The 21,497-nt window shown below is 44.3% G+C and overlaps 2 protein-coding genes across 5 annotated transcripts in view; one reads left to right on the forward strand and one right to left on the reverse strand.

Moving 5' to 3' along the window:
• Nucleotides 1–12,232, forward strand: part of HDDC2 (HD domain containing 2) — a 19,771-nt gene extending 7,539 nt beyond the window's left edge. Inside the window, exons 4-6 of the mRNA XM_019967119.2 lie at nt 2,902–2,970; nt 6,993–7,131; nt 11,883–12,232. Of these exons, the coding sequence (XP_019822678.1) occupies nt 2,902–2,970; nt 6,993–7,131; nt 11,883–11,980 (306 nt within the window). The 3' untranslated portion in view covers nt 11,981–12,232. The remainder of the gene's footprint in view (nt 1–2,901; nt 2,971–6,992; nt 7,132–11,882) is intronic.
• A 5,810-nt stretch (nt 12,233–18,042) lies between these two features.
• Nucleotides 18,043–21,497, reverse strand: part of TPD52L1 (TPD52 like 1) — a 93,739-nt gene continuing 90,284 nt past the window's right edge. For all 4 annotated transcript variants that reach the window (XM_070795834.1, XM_019967120.2, XM_019967121.2 and 1 more), the window contains one exon: nt 18,043–18,661. In XM_070795834.1, the coding sequence (XP_070651935.1) occupies nt 18,533–18,661 (129 nt within the window). In that variant the 3' untranslated portion in view covers nt 18,043–18,532. The remainder of the gene's footprint in view (nt 18,662–21,497) is intronic.

Consider the following 21,497-nt stretch of genomic DNA (forward strand, 5'->3'; position numbering starts at 1 on the left):
AGGTTAAAAGGGGAAGAACCATTTATTATGGGGGTGAACATGGCAAGATAGAGAAAGTGAAACATACAGTGAGTACTTTATAGAGTCCTTACCCTGTTCCAGATAATAAGTACTTTATAGTGACTATTTCATCCTCACAGCAAACCCCTTCATTTTATAGATCAGAAAGACCAAGATGTATCTTGCTCAGGATTCAACAGCTAGTAAATGGCAAGCTGGGTTTCAAACCGCATCTCAGTCTGTAGTTTGTCATTAGCTTTTGCACTGTGCAGCGTCACCAGTGACGTGTGAGTGATGAATACTGCCTTCTGGGTGCTTAACGTTTCATTCAGCTCAGAACGTCAGGCAAATTCTTGACATGCTTTGCTAACAGGAAGAAGCTAGGGAAATTATCACTCTATGTCTATGTGTGAACAAGGCAAAACTCAGTTTAGAAGTGGGAGTGGCAGGGCTCACAATCAAGAAGGAAAAGTCTGGTATCATCAGACCCTTGTCCTGGACTTCAGTGAAGTCAGTTTCAGAGGATCATTTAAAAAGGGCCTGATTCTATGGCATAGGCTGCCGAACAAGGAATAACAGCTAAGAGGTCTCAAATGCAATCCTAATTGTATAATAACAAGTGGTGTCAGTGAGTTTAGATCCAGAAAAATCATTGCTCAGCTTCAGGAAGAAAGCAAAAACATATTTGTTATGTTTTGTTTTTTAAAGGACATTGTGATTTTAGTCAACAGGAAGCTTGTTAATAAGTCATATGTGATTTCCAAAAAGCCAACTCAGTCTTGAGCTGCATTTATAGAAACAGAGCATTTACCATGATGGACACTTTGGTTCCATTGTGTTTTGTCTGGGTCAGACCACCCATCAATCACTATATTCAGTGCTGGGTACATCACTTTAAAGAGAATAAAATAATTCCTTGTCAGAGCAGGACTTTTAAGTTTGTATTCGAAGAGTGTAGATTTTGATATATCTCTGTACATATATGTCATTCAGTTCATTCCTTTCAAACAAAAGCAGTGGGCAAACATTTCTATAATAGTGGAGAGAAAAGTGATCTATTTGTAGAGACATTTTTAATTTTTGAAAATGCAGAGTTTTTTCTCAAGTATTTTGCTGAGATTTATGGAAAAGAAACAAGGGAGAATTCAAGTACAAAATAACCAAAATTTCATACCACTAAGGATAGTATAATGCTACAAGCCATTCAAGACGGCAACGCTACTTACAAGAGCAGACCATTGACACTGGCCAGTATGGTTTGCTCTGGAAGTGGTTGCATTCTATAACTTATTTTTTCTCCCCATTATAAATAGTTATATATAAAATATTCACTTTTATTTTTATTGCTTTTTACCATTTCACCATTTGATTTTAGTAAGACCTTGCCCCTTTTGTATAAGCACTTTGCTAAAAGTGGTTCTTAAAACAGTATTCTTTTCAGGGAGCCTAAGCTCTGGCCAAATGAACTGGAGCTGATTAAGAGGTGGAAGATGACGATAGGAGGAGAGGGAAGGAGTTGGAAGCCATTTGAAAGTAGGTTGCAGACCTCATGCCCCCCAAATCGGATACTTGAGGATTTTGGAGCAACACAGAAATGAAGGAAGAGATGGAATAAGAGGGGCTCTTGGGACTTTGGAGATTAGAAATATGTACTGAGCACCTCCGTGCTCTCACTCTCTCATTTCAGCCTTTCTGTGCGTTTTGGCTCTCTGAACTCTACTCTGGGGCTTCTCGCCCTCCATCTCATCATGCAGCTGGTGCCTGGGTGGCTGGTTAGAGTTACATGGCCATCCCTTGGACCAATCACTGGCCACAGAGATTCTCGTCTTTTGGGTTACCGCCCACCTGATTGACATTGTGTTTTTGTGAGGGAGGAAGACAGGAGGGGTAGGGTTAGGCACAGTGGAGGAACTTGCAGGGACAATTTTCAGCTTGATATGAGACACTGGTACTTCCTACTAACGCTGCCTAAAGTCCACTTGAGCAGCCTCTTGGGGTGCTAGGTTCCCACCATGAGGCATGTGTGGGGGGAGGACACAGGTCCCCACTGATGGTGCTGAGGGGTTTGCTGCACGTGGATGGTTTCGCTCACTGCCCTTTAACATCTCTTTTCAGCCTGTGAGTCTGTGAGCTTAACAAAATGCTGTCTTGTAATTTCCTTTATGTTAGTGACAATAGCTTCCCATTTGTGTAGTGCTTTACATTTTGCAAATAAAAACATTAACAATAGAAAGTGAACATAATGGTATACCAAAAGTTTATTTGAGCTTCGTAATTCACTGATACTTTCCTGTTTTCCCCACAGTCAGATTTGGTTTGAACTGTAGTACTTACTGTTGAGGGCTTCCCCGGTGGCTCAGCAGTAAAGAATGTGCCTGCAATGCAGGAGACGAGGGTTTGATCCCTGAGTTGGGAAGATCCCCTGGAGGAGGGTATGGCATCCCCCTCCAGTATTCTTGACTAGAGAATCCCATGGACAGGGGAGCCTGGTGGGCCACAGTCCATCAGGTCGCAAAGAGTCTAATACAACTGAAGCGACTGAGCACGCATGCACTTACGGTTGAAATTGACATGCATTTGGGGACTCTCATCCACAAGATAGAAAACCTTTGGCCTCACTTCTGTTATTTCTGTAATCGTCTCTCATACCCTCATTGTCCTTGATTGTGTCTAGTGTGCTGCAGGCCACAACATAAGTACTCCTGAATAAATACATATAAATAAAGACACTTACTTATTTAACATACACAACTGCTCTCCTTGTTAGCCTAAATCTTCTCCAATATTCTGCTGCCCCTTTGGGAGTTATTTGGAAGAGTGTGAGTCCATTATTTGGCATTTGCAGATGAGTTGTTAACTAACAAATGTGAACATGATTAAAATAACGGTTTGATCTTTCAGGAAGCAATGAAGCAGCTAACCCAGCTCCTCCCAGAGGATCTCCAGAAGGAGCTCTATGAACTTTGGGAAGTAAGTATATACACTGGGTTGCTTTTTATCGTAACTGAATTTGTATGGCACGTCAGTGTTTTAGTTGCCTTAGAGTATCTTAACGTGCCGTGTCTAACTTACTTGCTTTCTGGATTGTCTGATTCTCACATCCCAGCTGTTATAGGTGTCTGTCAGGGCTAATAGAAATGATTCTTCCTTCCACGTTCCGCATTTCCCTTCTCACCATAATGCCTGGTACAAATACTGACTCAGAGCCCCTGGATTTCCTGATGCATTGCTCTCATCCTCCACTGTGCCAGCCTCACACCCACCCATCTCTGGTCCTTGAGAGACACGTGGGCTTTGGGGTCATTCAGAACTGGGTTCCCAACTCACTGCTTCCTGGCTCAGTGGCCTTGGGCTCATTCGCCTCCCTGAGTCAGCTGCGCATCTGTGAAACCCGTAAGGGTTGTTCAGGTTGCATGAGGTCAAGGGCAGATGTGCCGTGGAGCCCAGCACTGAACATGGACCCCGTCGGGCCTCAGTGCCTCCCTGGTGCTGCTGATAGCAGGCGGCTCTGGGGAAGGGGCATGCTAGTGCTCCTGTTGTCCCCCTCCTAGCGCTGACTTCCACGTGTGAAGGGAAAATAACACATCCTTGCCTCGGGCAGTTTCTCACTTCCCTCCAACCTCTTCCCCTGCCTTCCTTGCTTGAGCCCCTAGCCCTCCTTACTCTGGGGTAGCCCTGCCTCATTGCTCTGGAGGCCGGAAGTCCAGATCATGGTGTGGGCAGGGCCATGTTCCGATTCCCTCCTTGCCTCTCCCTGGCTTCTGGTGATGCCTTGTCCAGCTTTGGCAGCCCTGCCTCTGAACACATGGCTCCAGGCTCTGCTTCCGTAGCCAGCTGTTGTTTTCCCCGTGTCTGTGCATGCGTACTAAGGCACTTCAGTCAAGTCTGACTCTTTGCGACCCTATGTACTGTAGCCTGCCAGGCTCCTCTGTCCGTGGGAATTCTCCAGGTTTGAATACTGAAGTGGGTGGCCATGCCCTCCTCCAGGGGATCTTCCTGACCCAGGGATCGAACCTGCATTGCGTACATTACAGCCAGATTATTTATCACTGAGACACCAGGGAAGCTGCCTGTGCCGCCTCACCACCCCCAGCCCTGTGTCTGTATCTGGGCCCAATTCCCTCTTGTAAGAATGTTGATCATTAGATTAAGATCCGTCCTAATCCACTATGGCTCTTTCTTAATTTGATTACATCTGTAAAGACTGTTTGCAAATAAGATCACATTCATAGATTACAAGTAGATTTGAACTTTGTGGAAACACTGTAAACATAGAACAGCTGTCATATTACACATTTTAAAAATCATGTTCAATATTAACACGTTGGCTTTGGTATGAGATTTCCAGGGTTCGAATTAGTGGCTCCTCTGTTTACTAGCTGTGTGATCTTGGGCAACTTATGGTACCTCTCTGAATGTCATTTCCTCATCTACAGAATGGCACTAATAGTGTACCCGTATTACAGGGTTGTATGGCAATCAAATTAATTAGTATGGTAAGCAGTTGGAAAGCTTTCCTGGTGGCTCAGTGGTAAAGAATCCACCTGCCAATGCAGGAGACACCGGTTCCATCTCTGGGTCAGGAAGATAGCCTGGAGAAGGAAGTGACAACCCACTCCAGTATTCTTGCCTGAGAAGTCCCATGTACAGAGGAGTCTGGCAGGCTGCAGTCCATGGGGTTGCAAAAGAGTCAGACATGACTTAGCAACCAATGATGACCACACAGTTAGAATATTGCCTGACATATGTAGTATGTTTTTCTGTCTCCAGTCTGTGTGGTCTGGTTTTGATTTCAGAAAATAGGGTCATTCTGAATGCAAGGAACTTTGAATAGTGCTAGGTACATAGAAAATGGCAGTTGAATTGATTTCTGAAATGTAAATCACTGCTGTTCACCACTAACAACAGCTTTCGGCCCAAAGGGTCACGTCTAGTTAAAGCAATTATAATTTATCGTTTGCCACAGAAGCGTGAAATCACATTTCAGTAAGTCAAGAGAAAGCATTTTCACTTTTTCCTCGAAGTATCACAGAAGGATGTCCTCTCTACCACCTGAGTTTTCCTTTAAAGAAAGAGCCCTTCGAATCCTAAGGCAGATCAGGATCTGCTCCCCGCCACGTGCCCAATGCCTGGCACACACACCTACCTTTGAATTGTTTCCCAGCCTGCAGCTGAAGATCCAGCTGGGTTAAAAAGTACTCCTTCAAAAGGTCCCTGGAGAAGGAAATGGCAACCCACTCCAGTATTCTTGCTGGAGAATCCCATGGACAGAGGAGCCTGGCGGGCTACAGTCCATGGGGTCGCAAAGAGTCAGACACGACTTAGCGTGTAAGCACTTCGGAGGTCTCCTTGTTCTTTCCTCTGAAGTAAAAGGGTAGGATTTCGGTGGGGAGTTTGATGTGCAGCAATATGAGGGTCCTGGGTCCCAGAGGGAGAGGCACTAAGGTGGGAAAGCGTGACATGCAGAAGATTAACTTTATGTCTGCACTGTGGTCAGGGCCAGCCTTTCTCCAAGGGAGACAGGCAACCTTTGACCTTCTTTGCCTTTCCTCTCTCTCTTCCCTTTGGGTCCTCCATGTTGAAGACCTAGAAGTTGTATATCTTTCCTGCTTGAAGCCCTTCTGTTGCTCTGCGAACACCCACCAGAGCTGCATCTAATAAAAACCAAGAAACCATCAGTGATTCACAACACATCACCCTGGCTAGAGAAAGCATGGCAGATTCATTATCTAGGGTGGAATTAGAAACGAGAGCCTGACACAGAAATCAGCTGGGAATACTTTGGGCTTAACAGAAGAATGCTTCTCTGCAGTCTTAACTGGGGCATGTGGTTGTGTGACGCGTGTGCTCTAAGACGCCGACTGCCTGTAGCTTCTTGTTTCAGGCCTGCACTGAGGAGGGAGGGACCAGTGGGGCGAGGAAAGGTAAATACGCTGCTTCCTGCCCACTGCCTTCACTGCCTGCCTGCCACCAACACGTGCACATACACCCGGCAGAAAGAGTTCTCAGACCCTGGCTGTATCCTCAAGAGGGGTGTGATTAGCTCCTTTCTATTCTGAAAGCAAAGACAGAGCTTCCCAGTGTAGAGTGGAAACCAAAACTAAAGGAGAAAGCCAGAAACTCACTTCAAACGGAAAAGGAGACCTGACACTAACTGGAGAGGGAACTAACTGGAGAAGCATAGAATGAAATATTTGTTGTTGTTTCGTTGCTCAGTCGTGTCTGACTCTTTTGCAGCCCCATGGACTGTAGTCCACCAGGCTCCCCCGTCCGTGGGTTTCTCCAGGCAGGAATACTGCCGTGGGTTGCCATATCCTCCTGCAGAGGATTTTCCCAAACCCAAGGATCGAACCCACATCTCCATGTTTCCTGCGTAGCAGGCAGATTCTTTACCACCTAGCCATCGGGGAAGCCTCAAGATGAAATATTAACTTGAAATTAATACTCAGAATCTGGATTAAAGAATAATGATCTTGAAGACAAGTTACTAAACAGGAAGGAGAATGTTTGGAAGTACCCATGTTAACACATGAGACTTGGCAGGCATCAGGTGGACTAGATGGAATTGTGAGTGCCCGCATGGAACATGGGTGTTAAGCTGTGGAATTGTGTGTGAATAGTCTCTGTGATGGTCTTGTATACAGTGGAGAAATATGGCCAATGGAGAATGTGCTTTTAGCTGTAACTGATTCCGGGTACCAGGTGTTCCTGGCATAACCTACCACGTGGGCTTCCCAGGTGGCCCTAGTGGTGGAAAACCTGCCTGCTAGTGCAGAAGACGTAAGAGAGACGGCTTCAATCCCTGGGTTGGGAAGATCCCTTGGAAGAGGAAATGACAACCCACTCCAGTATTCTTGGCTGGGGAACTGCATGAACAGAGGAGCCTGGTGGGCTACAGTCCATGGGGTTGCAAAGAGTCAGACACGACGGAAGCGACTTAGCACCCACATCTGCAGCCCTAATCATGCTGCTTTAATTGTCCTTTTACTTAGGAATATGAGACCCAGTCTAGTGCAGAAGCTAAATTCGTGAAGCAGCTAGACCAATGTGAGATGATTCTTCAGGCATCTGAATATGAAGACCTTGAGAACAAGCCTGGGAGACTGCAGGACTTCTACGACTCCACAGCAGGTACGCAGCACTGATGTCAATAAGCATCATTTCAGTTTGGCTTAACTTACTCCTAGTGTAATGACTAATATTACCTTAGGGAAGTCCATGGTGGTTCAACCCTCCTCTGACCCTTTCATATGGAGCATCTGAAAAGAAAATGGTGGGATTCATGGTGTGAGGCTACCTAATGCAAGAGAGCCTTGCCGCCCTGGAGTCTGAGCACCAGATTCACATCATGCACACTGGCTGTGTGCTCCTAGGTGATCTCCTGACCTCTCTGTATCCTTCCTAAAAAATGGAAATCATAGTACCCTACAAGTAGGTTGGTTGGTTTTGAGATTTAAGAGAGATGATGAATGTCAAAGTGCATTATGTTAGTGCTTAGTAGATAGAAGGTCATGTAAGGTAGAGGTAGAGATTTAAAAAGAGAAAACTGCAGGCAGTGAAGTCATCATTGTCGCTGTAGCCCTACAGAGCACAGGCCTGAAGCTGCTTGGGTTTACCTCTTGGTTCTTCCACGTTCAGCTTAGGTAACCTCCAGTAGATTACTTCACCTAGTTCTGGGTCTTCGTTTCCTTATTCTTGGGGCTTCCTGTGTAGCTCAGTCGGTAAAAGCATCTGCCTGCAATGTGGGAGACCTGGATTCAATTCCTGGGTCAGAAAGATCCCAATGGCAACCCACTCCAGTATTCTTGAGGGGGGAATCCCATGGACAGAAGAGCCTGGCACGCTACAGTTCATGGGATTGCAAGAGTCGGACACGACTTAGCACTACCTTTCTTTTCTTCTTCCTCATTTTTAAATTGAGAATGATTATACAGTCTACTTTATAGGGTTGTTTGAGGATATATGTGAAGTGTTTAGAAGACTGCCTGGCAGTAAGCCTTGGCTGTCTTCATTTCGGCACAACTTCTGCAGCGAGGAGCCAGGGGCACTGACCACAGGTCTCCTGTTGCTCCCTGGAATAGAGCTCCAGCTCTCTTCCCTTGGAGTTCCCCAGGCTCAGCTGACCCTCCATCTCTCCTGAGAGAACTGTCAGAGATGGCCTTGCTGTGACCTCTCCCGACCCTTTTGTGGCCTCATCAAGTCCAGCAAAGTCCCAGCTCCAAAATAAGCTCCCAGATCTAATTTGCATTATAATGGGGTTGATTTGATTTTCCTACTGTTTGGGCTCACTTACCTCTGCCCTAGGCAAGGCCCTCATTGTTTCTGTATGGATGGCGGGTCAGTCAGTCAGTCAGTTCAGTCGCTCAGTCGTGTTCAGTCAGTTCAGTCGCTCAGTCGTGTCCGACTCTTTGCGACCCCATGAATCGCAGCACGCCAGGCTTCCCTGTCCATCACCAACTCCCAGAGTTCACTCAGACTCACGTCCATCGAGTCAGTGATGCCATCCAGCCATCTCATCCTCTGTCGTCCCCTTCTCCTCCTGCCCCCAATCCCTCCCAGCATCAGAGTCTTTTCCAATGAGTCAACTCTTCGCATGAGGTGGCCAAAGTACTGGAGTCTCAGCTTTAGCATCATTCCTTCCAAAGAAATCCCAGGGCTGATCTCCTTCAGAATGGACTGGTTGGACCTCCTTGCAGTCCAAGGGACTCTCCACCCGGTGAGTCTTCTCCAGCACCACAGTTCTAAAGCATCAATTCTTTGGTGCTCAGCCTTCTTCACAGTCCAACTCTCACATCCATACGTGACCACAGGAAAAACCATAGCCTTGACCAGACGAACCTTTGTTGGCAAAGTGATGTCTCTGTTTTTCAATATGCTAGTATCTAGGTTAGTCATAAATTTTCTTCCAAGGAGTAAGCGTCTTTTAATTTCATGGCTACAGTCACCATCTGCAGTGATTTTGGAGCCTAAAAAAATAAAGTCTGGTTATAACCACCGAATTTAATCTCCCAGGCTCAGGAGTTCACCCTGCACATCTCAGTGCTTTTCTCCTTTGTAGATCTTAAGTACCATCACATCTTTGCTTTATGGCTTTCCTCGTCCTTAAAAATAAAATCTTGATATATCAGAGAATGGCAACCCACTCCAGTATTCTTGCCTGGAAAATTCCATAAATAGAGAAGCCTGGTGGGCTACAGTCCATGGGGCCACAGAGAGTCAGATCAACTGAGCGACTGAGCACAAACAGCTCTGTAGTCTCCGTTCAACTCTCTGGTTTCCTTTCTCAATCCTCCCTATCACAACTAAATGTTCCTTCTTTTTGCTCAGTCTGTGCGTGGTCCAGAGCATGCCACCGTGATGTCACAGTCTGACTTGCATTCTCCATTATGATGTTCCTAGTTGGGTTTCTTCCCAAATCCCCATCTACTCACCCCACCCTATGGTAAGCAGTAGAGGGCCACGACCAGCTTTGTCTCCTCTGTCTTTGAAGTAAGTGATGCTCAAAATGTTTGACTTCAGTTAAATAGAATAACACTGGAAACCAGGAAGTCAGTCAACTATAACCCATGGGCCAAACTGCCCTGCTGGTTCTTTGTGTAAATAAAGTTTTATTGAAACAGCCACACTCTTTATGTGTTGTTTATGCTGCTTTTGTGCTACAGCCACAGAGTTGAGTAGTTGGCCACAAAGGCCAAATTGTTCACAAAGCCCATAATATTTACTACGTGACTCTTTACTCTAACCTGCCAACTGTGTTAGAAGCAATGATCAGGTTCCCAGATAGCATCTTTTTCCCAATAAGGTCATACTCATGTTTGTGTTGTGCTTTACACTGTTATCCTCAGATAGATTCACAATGAAATAAATAGAAAATGAAACATGAGAATACTGATAGAATCCAAAAATATGGGAGCTGGAAGGATCATCTAGTTTAAGCTCCACATGTTACCAAGGAAGAAACTTGAGCCTAGAAAGTGGGTGATGAGCCCACAGCCAAATTTGAGATTAAAACTCACTGCACTTTCTCCCGGAGAAGGCAATGGCACCCCACTCCAGTACTCTTGCTTGGAAAATCCCATGGACAGAGGAGCCTGGTGGACTGCAGTCCATGGGGTTTCTAAGAGTCGGACACGACTGAGCGACTTGCTTTTCACTTTTCATTTTCGTGCATTGGAGAAGGAAATGGCAACCCACTCCAGTGTTCTTGCCTGGAGAATCCCAGGGACGGGGGAGCCTGGTGGGCTTCCGTCTATGGGTCACACAGAGTCGGACACGACTGAAGCAACTTAGCAGCAGCAGCAGCACTTTCTCCTCTGATGTACTACTTCTAGTGAACAGTTAACAAAAACATGTAACCGATGTAAGAAATGATTTCTCACCATTTTGCTTGCCCCGGTTTGAACAGGGTGGTCGTAGTAGAAAACATAAGAAGAGATCAGATTCTGGATATATTTTGAGGGTAGATTCAACAGGATTTGTATGTGGCGGTGTCTGTAAGAGGAACCTGAGGGGTTTGGACTTGTCACTAGATTGGGCTTCCCTGGTGACTTAGTCAGTAAAGAATCCACCTGCAATGCAGGAGACCTGATTTCCATCCCTGGGTTGGAAAGATCCCCTGGAAGAGGGCATGGCAACCCACTCCAGTATCTTGCCTGGAGAATCCCACAGACAGAGGAGCCTGGCAGGATACAGTCCATTGGGTCACAAAGACACGAATGAGCAACCAAGCACACACACACACACTAGATGGGAAAGATGGGAGAAAATCAGGGGTCCCAGAAGCCAACGGGAGAAAGTTTCAGGAGGGCAGGAGTAGCCGTCAGATTGAGCAACGTGGTGCTGCTCGGTGGTGGAATGATGATAAGTCTGACGGCCAGCCTTTACACAGTGGGGCAGAGGGTGACCTGGAAACAACACGGAGCGTGGAGGACAGGCCCCGCCTTGGTGCTAAGAGCTGCGTAAGACAAAACAGCCAGCACTGGGGGAGCTACAGGGAAAGCTGCACCGCAGGGCCAGCCAGGTGTCAGGTAGGGCAAGAAAGTGAAAGGGACATTAAGCAAAGAGATGGTGCATAGGGAATAAATGGGATAGAGTTCACTGTGAAATGAACAGTAAGCAGCAAAAGGCACTGGCAAGAGAAGACCATCAGGGAAGAGACGGTGGGCTTAACACCGCCCCTGCCAGCGTCTGTCCACCTAAAATAGCTCAGAGCTCGGTTATTGCCCAGGGCAGAAGTCCAGGGAAAGCCAAGGGGCCGGGAAGACAGGGCAGACCAGCTGATTTCAGGGTAAATGTTTGCATTCTTGTTTGCAAGCGAGGGGACAGCCTGGACCCACTGGTCTTCCTGTTAGTCTTTTCATATGTAGGTGCTTGAAAGTGAAAGTGTTACTCAGTTGTGTCTGGTTCTTTGTGACCTCATGGACTGTAGCCCACCAGGCTCCTCTGTCCTTGGGATTCTCCAGGCAAGAATACTGGAATGGGTTGCCATTTCCTTCTCCAATGTAGGTGCTTGGTTCCCCACAACTGCAGATTCAAAATGGCCAGAGGCTGTTCTCAGATGTTCCCAGAGAGGGCCCCAACCTCCCCTAGTTTCCCTGGAGTTCCCAGTAAAAGTTGCTTGTTGCAGTTTTGCCCAGCTCTGCCTGAGCTGCAGTCCTTTTCCTAATTCTCATCTTTACTCTCCGTTGCATCTGGGGTGATGAAAAGTAAGTTCTGAGTGGTTGCCTCCAGCACCTCTCCAGGACCTGGGATTGTATCATCTGTGTTGGAGTGAAGTGTGGGTCAGATCACAGAACCGAGCCCCTGGGAAGCCCTAGGACCCAGCTGGAGAAATTGATGTATTCTCTTGTCCTTATTTCTTCCCCCATCTTCTTGCCTTGCAGGAAAATTCAGTCACCCTGAGATAGTCCAGCTCGTTTCTGAACTTGAGGCAGAAAGAAACGCTAACATAGCCGGCGCCGCCAGTGAGCCCTGCTCCTGAGATGTGCCCTCCGTTGCTGCACTCCTGTAGCAAGCATTTCAGTTTTCTGTCTCGTGGTATTGTGTTTTGCCACTGTTGATCTGTTGATTTTCCCAGATGTGTTTATTTTCAATTGCCTGGACTCCAGCAAAAAACGTGATACAGTTTGGATAATAAAAGAAGCTATAGAATGTGGTCAAGAAAATGTTAGGGATGGAGACTTGGAAGCTGAGGGGGAGGGGTTTGAACTAAATAAAATTTTTAAATCTTAAACTTTGGAATATTTATTGTTGATTCTAAATCATTGTATTCTGAGTTCATAACCTACACTCCTGAAGGCCAGATTCATTGAACAATAGAAAATTTAATTATGATTGCTTTTAAGAAAATTCTTCAGCTGGCTTAGTGATAAGGATCTAGGAAAAACAAATTATTATAATACATTCTCCCATCAATTGAAATGCTGCTTTATTCAAGTTCTGCAGCCCAATCTTTAATTCACTGTGACCTGTTTTAGGCCCCTGATCACAGACTTGAAAATCTGGTCATGGTTCCCTCCCTGCAATTCTTTTTGTCATCTGGGGATAGAAATCTGGGTGTGCAATTTTAAATGTTATATGTCTGCCTCTGCTTTTCCCCTGGCTGGTTTATATTTTTCAGGCCTTGATTATATTTATCACCAGACAAGAAATAAATCATAAGTTATTACTGGGTCATTGGACCTTATGGAGAGATCACGTCAGACCTGGCTTCTTCCCCTCATTTCCCTTTCACAGGATAAGATGCCTGCCTTTAAATGATGCACAGCCACTGAATGGTGAAGAAAGGATGGCTGTCTGTGCAGGCCAGCTCAAGAGTTTGGTGGAAGCATGATGCTTACCCCTTTAATTCAGATGTCAGTTTCCATTTGAAGAAGGCCTAAAAAGGCTGGCATGGTGAGAATTCTAGGCAGCGTTTCTTTGGAAACTCTGCAGTATCCATGGATACCCAGTCTGCCGGAAGCAAGGTGCCGTGATCTCTTCAGAGACAACACGTGTGTACATAGAGCCGATCTGCACTGCCAAGAGTTGTGCTGCTCTGCACTGAAATGCTGTTGCATCACAGCCACACTAAGTAAAAAGCAGTAAACGGTTGAAAGTCAACAAAGTCTGGTTATTACCGGAGATTGGATTAGCAGGCGAACAGAACCATATCAGTATTTTGGAGTTTTTTTTTTCCCTCCTGGCATGAAATCATGCACACAAAATAACCCCAGATAAAGTTCAGGTATTTAAAACCGGAAGATGTTCTGTAACCCTGGAGTTTTATTGGGATGTTTGCCTGCTGTAATTTTCATAAATCCACACAGAGACTTTGGAAGTTTTTACTGTGTCAGACTTAATACTGGTCACAATCATCTCAGTTTTTCATTTACCTGCCACGTGAGGGTCCACATTGACTCCTAAATCTTGCTTACTGGAATAATATATTTAAATACCAGGTTTGAAACAGTTGCTTTCCACATCACATTATCACCATCTCCCTGTTACCAAGTCCAGGCTCGCTCTCTTTGCCAAAAGATGGGCCAATAAATCTGAGACAAGGTGTTAAGGCAAGGAAGACGACTTTATTCGGAGAGCTGGCTAACCAAAAAGATGGCAAGATAGCACCTCAAAATAAGCATCTTCCCAGGGCCTGGTTGCCAGGTTCTTTTATGGATCAGAGGTGGGGGGAAGTGAGGAAACAAGTAAAAAGACTATTCAATCCTTGCAAATGTCTCAGAATGGCAAGCCTCAGGCAGGGGGATGGATATATTAGTTTCACTTCCTTACTGTCCTTCACAGGTAGGTGGGCTCAGGTTATCTCCCCAAGGCAGGCAATTATGTACACCTATAATAACAAGGTGGCAAAGTGTTAGTCGCTCAGTCATGTCCAACTCATTGCAGCCCTGGATTGTCACCTCCCAGGCCCCTCTGTCCATGGAATTCTCCAGGCAAGAATATTGGAGTGCGTTGCCATGCCTTTCTCCAGGTATCTTCCCTGACCCAGGGATCGAACCCAGGTCTCCCACATTGCAGGCAGATTCTTTACCATCAGAGCCACCAGGGAAGCCCCAAAAGTGGCAAAATGAGGGTTAAAGTCACATAAGCAACATGAAGGAAATGGCAACCCACTCCAGTGTTCTTGCCTGGAGAATCCCATGGACGGAGAAGCCGGGTAGGCTGCAGTCCATGGGGTCACACAGGGTCGGACACAACTGAAGCGACTTAGCAGCAGCAAGCAACATGAATTCAACATTAACCCTTCCCGGTTACATTGTTTTATTGCACCCATCCACACTCCAACCTGATAAAAAGTGAGAGGAGAGGGTTGGGGTTAACGTTCACGACCTTATGCACTAATATACAGTGAAGTTCAACAACTTTCAGGCTGACATAATTTTGGAACAATGTACAGAGGCACAACAGTCACTTAGATCCCCAGTGTTCTCATCACGTTGACCACTGTGAGTGGCGTGGCTTATCAGGAGTGTTCACAGTAAAGCACACAGCTGTTCTGTTTTCCATGGTTCATGACCAGATCTATAAGAAATGTGTAATTTAGGGGAAATGCAGATTGTTTTGCTGACATGACTATCAATAGTCATACTCGAGATAAAGGTGTAGTGTGAATTTATGAATATTCTCCATCAAACAACAATTTAATAAGTGATAAAAGGTTAAATTACAGAATGGCTTCAAAAGATATTTTGTAATCACAATTCACACTGGAATTTTTGATTATTGAGATGTAATTTTGGTATCATACATATTGTAATATCATTTCAGATACTTGGTGCTGATCTAGCCTGAAGCTGTTTTGATTTGTTAGCCAAATATGTCCATTGTGTGCAAATACTGTTCAGTACTGTGGAACACTTGAAAATACTGCAAGTGAGCTGAGCCCAGCTGAACAAAATAGGGCAACTCAGCAGCTGGTCAAATTGGGATACACTTGCCCATCAAAGTCAGGGACACAGGGAGCTCCAGAGTCATTAGGCAGTGAGAAAATGAGACCTACCAACCAACGACTGTTTTAATTATTCTACTTAAGTGATGTGATATTGAATGGTTTGCCTTGGAAACGAACAGAGATCATTCTGTCGTTTTCGAGATTGCATCCAAGTAGTACATTTCGGACTCTTTTGTTGACCATGATGGCTACTCCATTTCTTCTAAGGGATTCCTGCCCGCAGTAGTAGATATAATGGTCATCTGAGTTAAATTCACCCATTCCAGTCCATTTTAGTTCGCTGATTCCTAGAATGTTGACGTTTACTCTTGCCATCTCCTGTTTCGACCACTTCCAATTTGCCTTGTTTCATGGACCTGACATTCCAGGTTCCTATGTAATATTGCCCTTTATAGCATCAGACCTTGCTTCTATCACCAGACACATCCACAACTAGGTATTGTTTTTGCTTTGGCTCCATCCCTTCATTCTTTCTGGAGTTATTTCTCCACTGATCTCCAGTAGCATATTGGGCACCTACCGACCCGGGGAGTACCCCTTTCAGTATCCTATCATTTTGCCTTTTCATACTGTTCATGGGGTTCTCAAGGCAAGAATACTGAAGTGGTTTGCCATTCCCTTCTCCAATGGACCACATTCTGTCATACCTCTCCACCATGACCCATCCGTCTTTGGTGGCCCCACACAGCATGGCTTAGTGTCAGACTTTATTTTGGGGGGCTCCAAAATCACTGCAGATGGTGATTGCAGCCATGAAATTAAAAGGCGCTTACTCCTTGGAAGGAAAGTTATGACCAACCTAGATAGTATACTGAAAAGCAGAGATATTACTTTGCCAACAAAGGTCCATCTAGTCGAGACTATGGTTTTTCCAGTGGTCATGTATGGATGTGAGAGGTGGACTGTGAAGAAAGCTGAGCCCCGAAGAATTGATGCTTTTGAACTGTGGTGTTGGAGAAGACTCTTGAGAGTCGGGACTGCAAGGAGATCCAACCAGTCCATAATAAAGGAGATCAGTCCTGCATGTTCATTGGAAGGACTGATGCTGCACCTGAAACTCCAATACTTTGGCCACCTCATGCGAAGAGTTGACTCATTGGAAAAGACCCTGATGCTGGGAAAGATTGAGGGCAGGAGGACGAAGGGACGACAGAGGATGAAATGGCTGGATGGCATCACCGACTCGATGGACATGAGTTTGAGTGAACTCTGGGAGTTGGTGATGGACAGGGAGGCCTGGCGTGCTGTGATTCATGGGGTCGCAAAGAGTCAGACACGACTGAGCGACTGAACTGAACTGAACTGAAGTGATGTGGGTTATTCATCACACATCTCATGGCAGAATGAAAAAAGACACCATGGGCATCATACCATTCCTTGCTCAGAGGGAATAATTTTTAAAAACTTAACAAGTAATAGAGGTGATATGAATATAGTTTTTATAAAATATCAAAATAGAATTTTTGAAGAATGATTTAAAATGAACAGCTAAGATATAGTTTATTTTAGCTTTGAGCATTAACACTAATTTTCTTGATCATTTTTCTGCCCGGTTTTCATGCTGTGTTTTCAGATTGTAAGGCTGAGACTATTGTGTGTAGAAATGGGTTGGTGAATGAAGACATTTATTTATAGCAATGTAACTGCATTTTCTAATACAATGCAGTGTGCGGAATGTGGCCAAAAGAAGGTGGCAGTGAGTTTATAAGAGGTGACCAGGCCACTGTAGAGTGGACAGACAGCCCAAGGGCACGCCACAGCAGTGGGCAAGCAACACAAGTCACAAGCCAGCTAGACAGGGTTTGGCTTCAGCCAGCAGGCTGGAAGGCTAAGTTAGGGAGAATGCCAACACTTCGACTGGCAGAGGTCCTTTGTCCACATTCATCTACTCTGGTTCGAGTTTACATCCCCACACCTGTTGCTCCCGAGAGTCCAGGCCTTGGAGATTCTGTGTCCTTGAACCAGTTTGATTTTCAGTTAGGTATATGGATTGTCCTGCTCCATTAATGTGAATAGAATTTTTTAAAGTTAGCTTTATTTCAGTGTGTCACAAATACCCACTTCTATCTAATGAAGTTAAAAATGAACAATGAACATACTATGTTATGCATATTATATGGATTATATATTATTTATAAATAACATATGTTATATATATTATTACTATATTTAAATTTGGGTTTTTTTTTTCAGTTGGTAAGTCTATTCTACATTCTAGAGTGTACATTTTTAAAATGTAGCTATATTACCTGCTACTGTCAGGTAATTAGAATAGAAAAAATGAGTCCAAAATGGCAGTGGCTAAAAGACAAAGAGAAAAGCCTGCAAAAACTGAACAGAAGAAAATCCGCAGACTGGAGTGAGAGCTTCAGGTGAAACAAACATGCCCCCTTCTTGCCTACCCCAATTGGCATAGGGCAGGCTCAAGGGGAGGAGGAGATGAATGAATAAAAAGGAGGACGCCAAGACAGATTGAGGCCTCTCCTTTTGGGTTGGCCCACCCTCCTGCCTCACGGGTGTACTCTTCTTTGCTTGCTCAATAAAACTGAGCTGTAAAGAGCTGCGACACTGGTCCACCATTTCAAATTTTTGCTGCAATGAGACAGAACTGAGGAAATTATACACCCCCACGCCCCAACACACACTACTAATAATAAATGCTACCTGCTACCTAACAACCAACATATGTTCCTATTGAGAAGAAAAGTTTGTGATGTGGAAGGTAAACATTACTGCAGAAATCTGATCATACTAAGATGATTTTTTTTTTAATGTGAGCAGTTTGCAAACTGGAAAGAGTGGCAGAACTCTGCTTCTACCATTTTCTAGCAAATCCTTTTGCATCTGTTTCTTGCCTACTTAACTAAGTAGTTACCTGAGTTAAATACTATTCTAGGTAGATTTGAGAGAATTTCAGAATTGGAGATTGTTTTAGCATCCTAAAGTAGCAGAGGTTATAATTACTTATGTATCCTCTTATATTCTCCAGATTAGCAGTAGAAGTTGATTTTAAAACAGCATCTGCAGAATTACACTACCACCTATCAAGGTCATCAACAGCCCTGAAATGTAAAGAAATTAAGGATTCAAAGTTATCATTAAAATCAATTATTTTAATTAATTCAAATAAGCATAAGGAATTAATTGAAGTAGGTGAGGGAGCTCACAAGCGATTTGAGGATATTTGCAGTGTCATCTCATTCCCTGCTGGAGCCAGTCAGAAAGAGAGCACTCCAGCAGACAGAACTGAAAGGGGGCACTTAGACTTCAAAGACATGCACTTCCTATAGGAGTCCAAGCAAAAATCAAAGCAAATAATTAACAGCTACAGGTTTGGAAAACATGTTGAATTACACAAAAACAAGGGTCATGACCAACTATGTACCTGCTGAAGTCGACATTTTAAAAGATGACAATCTAGGAACTCTAAAATGGTTGCGTCGTCCCGCAAAGACACGAATTCAAATGTAAATCATTTAATTAAACTTTGAGGAGAAGCCATTTGAAGAACAAGGTCAAGGCCTGTGTCTTCCCCGAAGGACTGTGGTCTTCCTTCCGGAGGCACGCGGGCAGGGCGGGGCCTTAGCACTGCAGCTCCTCCCCCTCGGCCAGTCGTGGGCCCCCGGCCGAGCTCTGCGCGCTGGCGTGCGCCGTGGAGCTCAGCACCTCCTCAAAGCTGCCGCCGCCGTGGTTCGCACCACCTACTTTCGTCTGAAACAGGCAGAGAGGCACACGTGTAGTTAGTTCGTCATTTTCATAATTTAAAAAAATAAGATGGATTACTCTGAAGTTCAGAAATACTTGTTTTCTTGAGCGGGCATGCAAAGGGGATGCAAAGGATGTAGAGAAGTTGTTTCCTTTCACAGAGGGCTAGGGTGTCAATCATATTTGGGTTTGGGGGCTGGACTCGAAACTTTAATTTGTACAACACTCTCTTTGTCTCTCTAACTTTATCAGTATTCTCTTTGTCCCTTCTACATCTAAAATTCTCAGTCCCTTCAGGGGCATGTCCAGATCTGTGGATTTGCACCGTCTCTTCAGTCACCCAGAGAACCAATTTAAACAGAATTGAATGTTAGATAAATCCCCCCAATTTTACAAATGTAGGAACTCCTTCAAGCGACGCCAACTTTTCATTTTGAGACTTAACAAGACAATCTGAAGTTCTGGTAAATGTCTCTACTTTGAGAGCTGGAGATGAATCATGGTTTAAGCACTAGTCACCCCACATCTTTCCAGGCAGCGGTCTTAATAGGAGGATATACCTTAAAATGCAAAGTTATGATGCTTTCAGATACTCTTTTTGTATACTTGTTGTTGGCTAAGAATATAGTCAGGAAGAAATCAGTTTATAATTAAGGAATATGGTTAAGTACTTTGAAAAATTTCTTAGCAACCGGTCTTTCAAAAGAATATTTAATGGCCCCAAAGGCTTAATGCAAGTCTTGGCCCTCCTTTAACCAGTAACAATATGGAAAAACACTTTGAGGAAAAGAAAGGTACAGAATAGATAATGTGGCTATTTCCAAAATTCTATCTACACCTCACTGTCACTTATTATGATCACTTACAAGGACATAGACTACATTGGGGAATGTACCTGCTGATTGCCTGGCCTGCCCTTTAAAAACTTTAACCAGGTTTTGAAAGCAGTTCAGTTCTCGAAAATCACACACATACTTTTCTCCCACTGTCGCTAAAATCCCTCTGCCTCTTTAAAGTCAGTTACTAAGTTGAGTTTTTCCACTCTGCTTGGAATTGGAAAACTCATTCTGGAAAGTGACAGATTATAAATATTTTAGACTTGAGAACCACATAGTCTCTGTCACAAATACTCAAATCAGCCATGGTAGAAATCAGCCAAGATAATATATAAGTGAATAAGCATGGCTGAGTTCCATAAAAGCTGTATGTATGGACACTGAAATGTGAATTTCATGTAATTTAATTTTCAAATTACAAAATATTATTCTTCCTTTGAAGAATAATTACCATTAAGAAAAAAGTAAAAATCATTTCTTAGCATACAGATCACTCAAAAATAGGGGACCAGCTGGATTCAGTCCATCCATCTTAGTTTGCAGACCTCAGACACAGAGCATTGATTCCTCCTCTACTCTGTTATCTTAACACTGGGAAGAAGCAGGGGATTGGCTTTAACTACCTAATTTTTCACTATGCTTATTTTCTGAGAGAGATAAGTCTAATTCAATGTAATTGACTCTATTAATAGTTTTCATCTTCCTCTTTAGTCGCATTCAGTCACACAGAGTATTGAGTCTGGTGAATACCAACTACTGATGTATTCTTCTGGGCTTTGTTTTATTCCTCTCTCCTAGTTTTCCACTTCTCAAATCAAAAGAGAAAATTAAAGAAGGAGGAAACCACTTTGAAATAAAGCAATTTAGCAAAGAAAGGAGTGGACTAAAGGGGTTTCCTAACCATGTGAGTTTAATGACCACACACTATAATACTAAAGTACTGCCTAAAGCCAAGGATGTGGGCTTCCCAGATGGTGCTAGTGGTAAAGAACTCCCCTGCCAATGCAGGAGACTTGAGAGACTTGGGTTCAAACCCTGGGTTGGGAAGATCCCTTGGAGAATGGCATGGCAACCTACTCCAGTATTCTTGCCTGGAGAATCCCATGGACCGAAGAAGCTGGTGGGCTACACGTCCACAGGGCCACAAAGAGTTGGACACAACTGAAGGGACTTAGCACGTACACATGTGCTTAAGCAGAGATGTGAACAATAAGCTTCTCCTGAACTCTTCCCTTCAAATGGTTTTTCATCCAAGAATTTGTCACTATGTCCCCAAAATTATAACTGCTCTTAGCAAAAAAAAAAAAATTTCTTTGAATTACTGAATTGGGTTTCCTGGTCTCTCATAATAAAAGGTCTAGTTGAAAGGACACAAAGAATCAATATGTATAATCAGATCAGTTGCTCAGTCGTGTCCGACTCTTTGTGACCCCATGAATCGCAGCACGCCAGGCCTCCCTGTCCATCACCAACTCCCAGAGTTCACTGAGACTCACATCCACCGAGTCAGTGATGCCATCCAGCCATCTCATCCTCTGTTGTCCCCTTCTCCTCTTGCCCCCAATCCCTCCCGGCATCAGAGTCTTTTCCAATAAGTCAACTCTTCGCATGAGGTGGCCAAAGTACTGGAGTTTCAGCTTTAGCATCATTCCTTCCAAAGAAATCCCAGGGCTGATCTCCTTCAAAATGGACTGGTTGGATCTCCTTGCAGTCCAAGGGACTCTCAAGAGTCTTCTCCAACACCACAGTTCAAAAGCATCAATTCTTCAGCTCTCAGCCTTCTTCACAGTCCAACTCCCATATGTCTTACCTTTTTTGAGGTTTTAATTTAGGCTATACAATGTGCTTATCAAAAAGTAGGTGCACTGAAAATATGTTCTGTTTGGTATGGAACAATACAATAGTTGGAAAGGATGTCATTGCTCATGATTCACTGGAACATGGTAGAACAATGTTCCAAATATGGTTTCATAGGAGCTGATTCTAGGTCTGCTTTCTGTTTGCTT

Source organism: Bos indicus, chromosome 9 (genome assembly GCF_029378745.1).
Source record: "Bos indicus isolate NIAB-ARS_2022 breed Sahiwal x Tharparkar chromosome 9, NIAB-ARS_B.indTharparkar_mat_pri_1.0, whole genome shotgun sequence".
Taxonomy (NCBI): Eukaryota; Metazoa; Chordata; class Mammalia; order Artiodactyla; family Bovidae; genus Bos; species Bos indicus.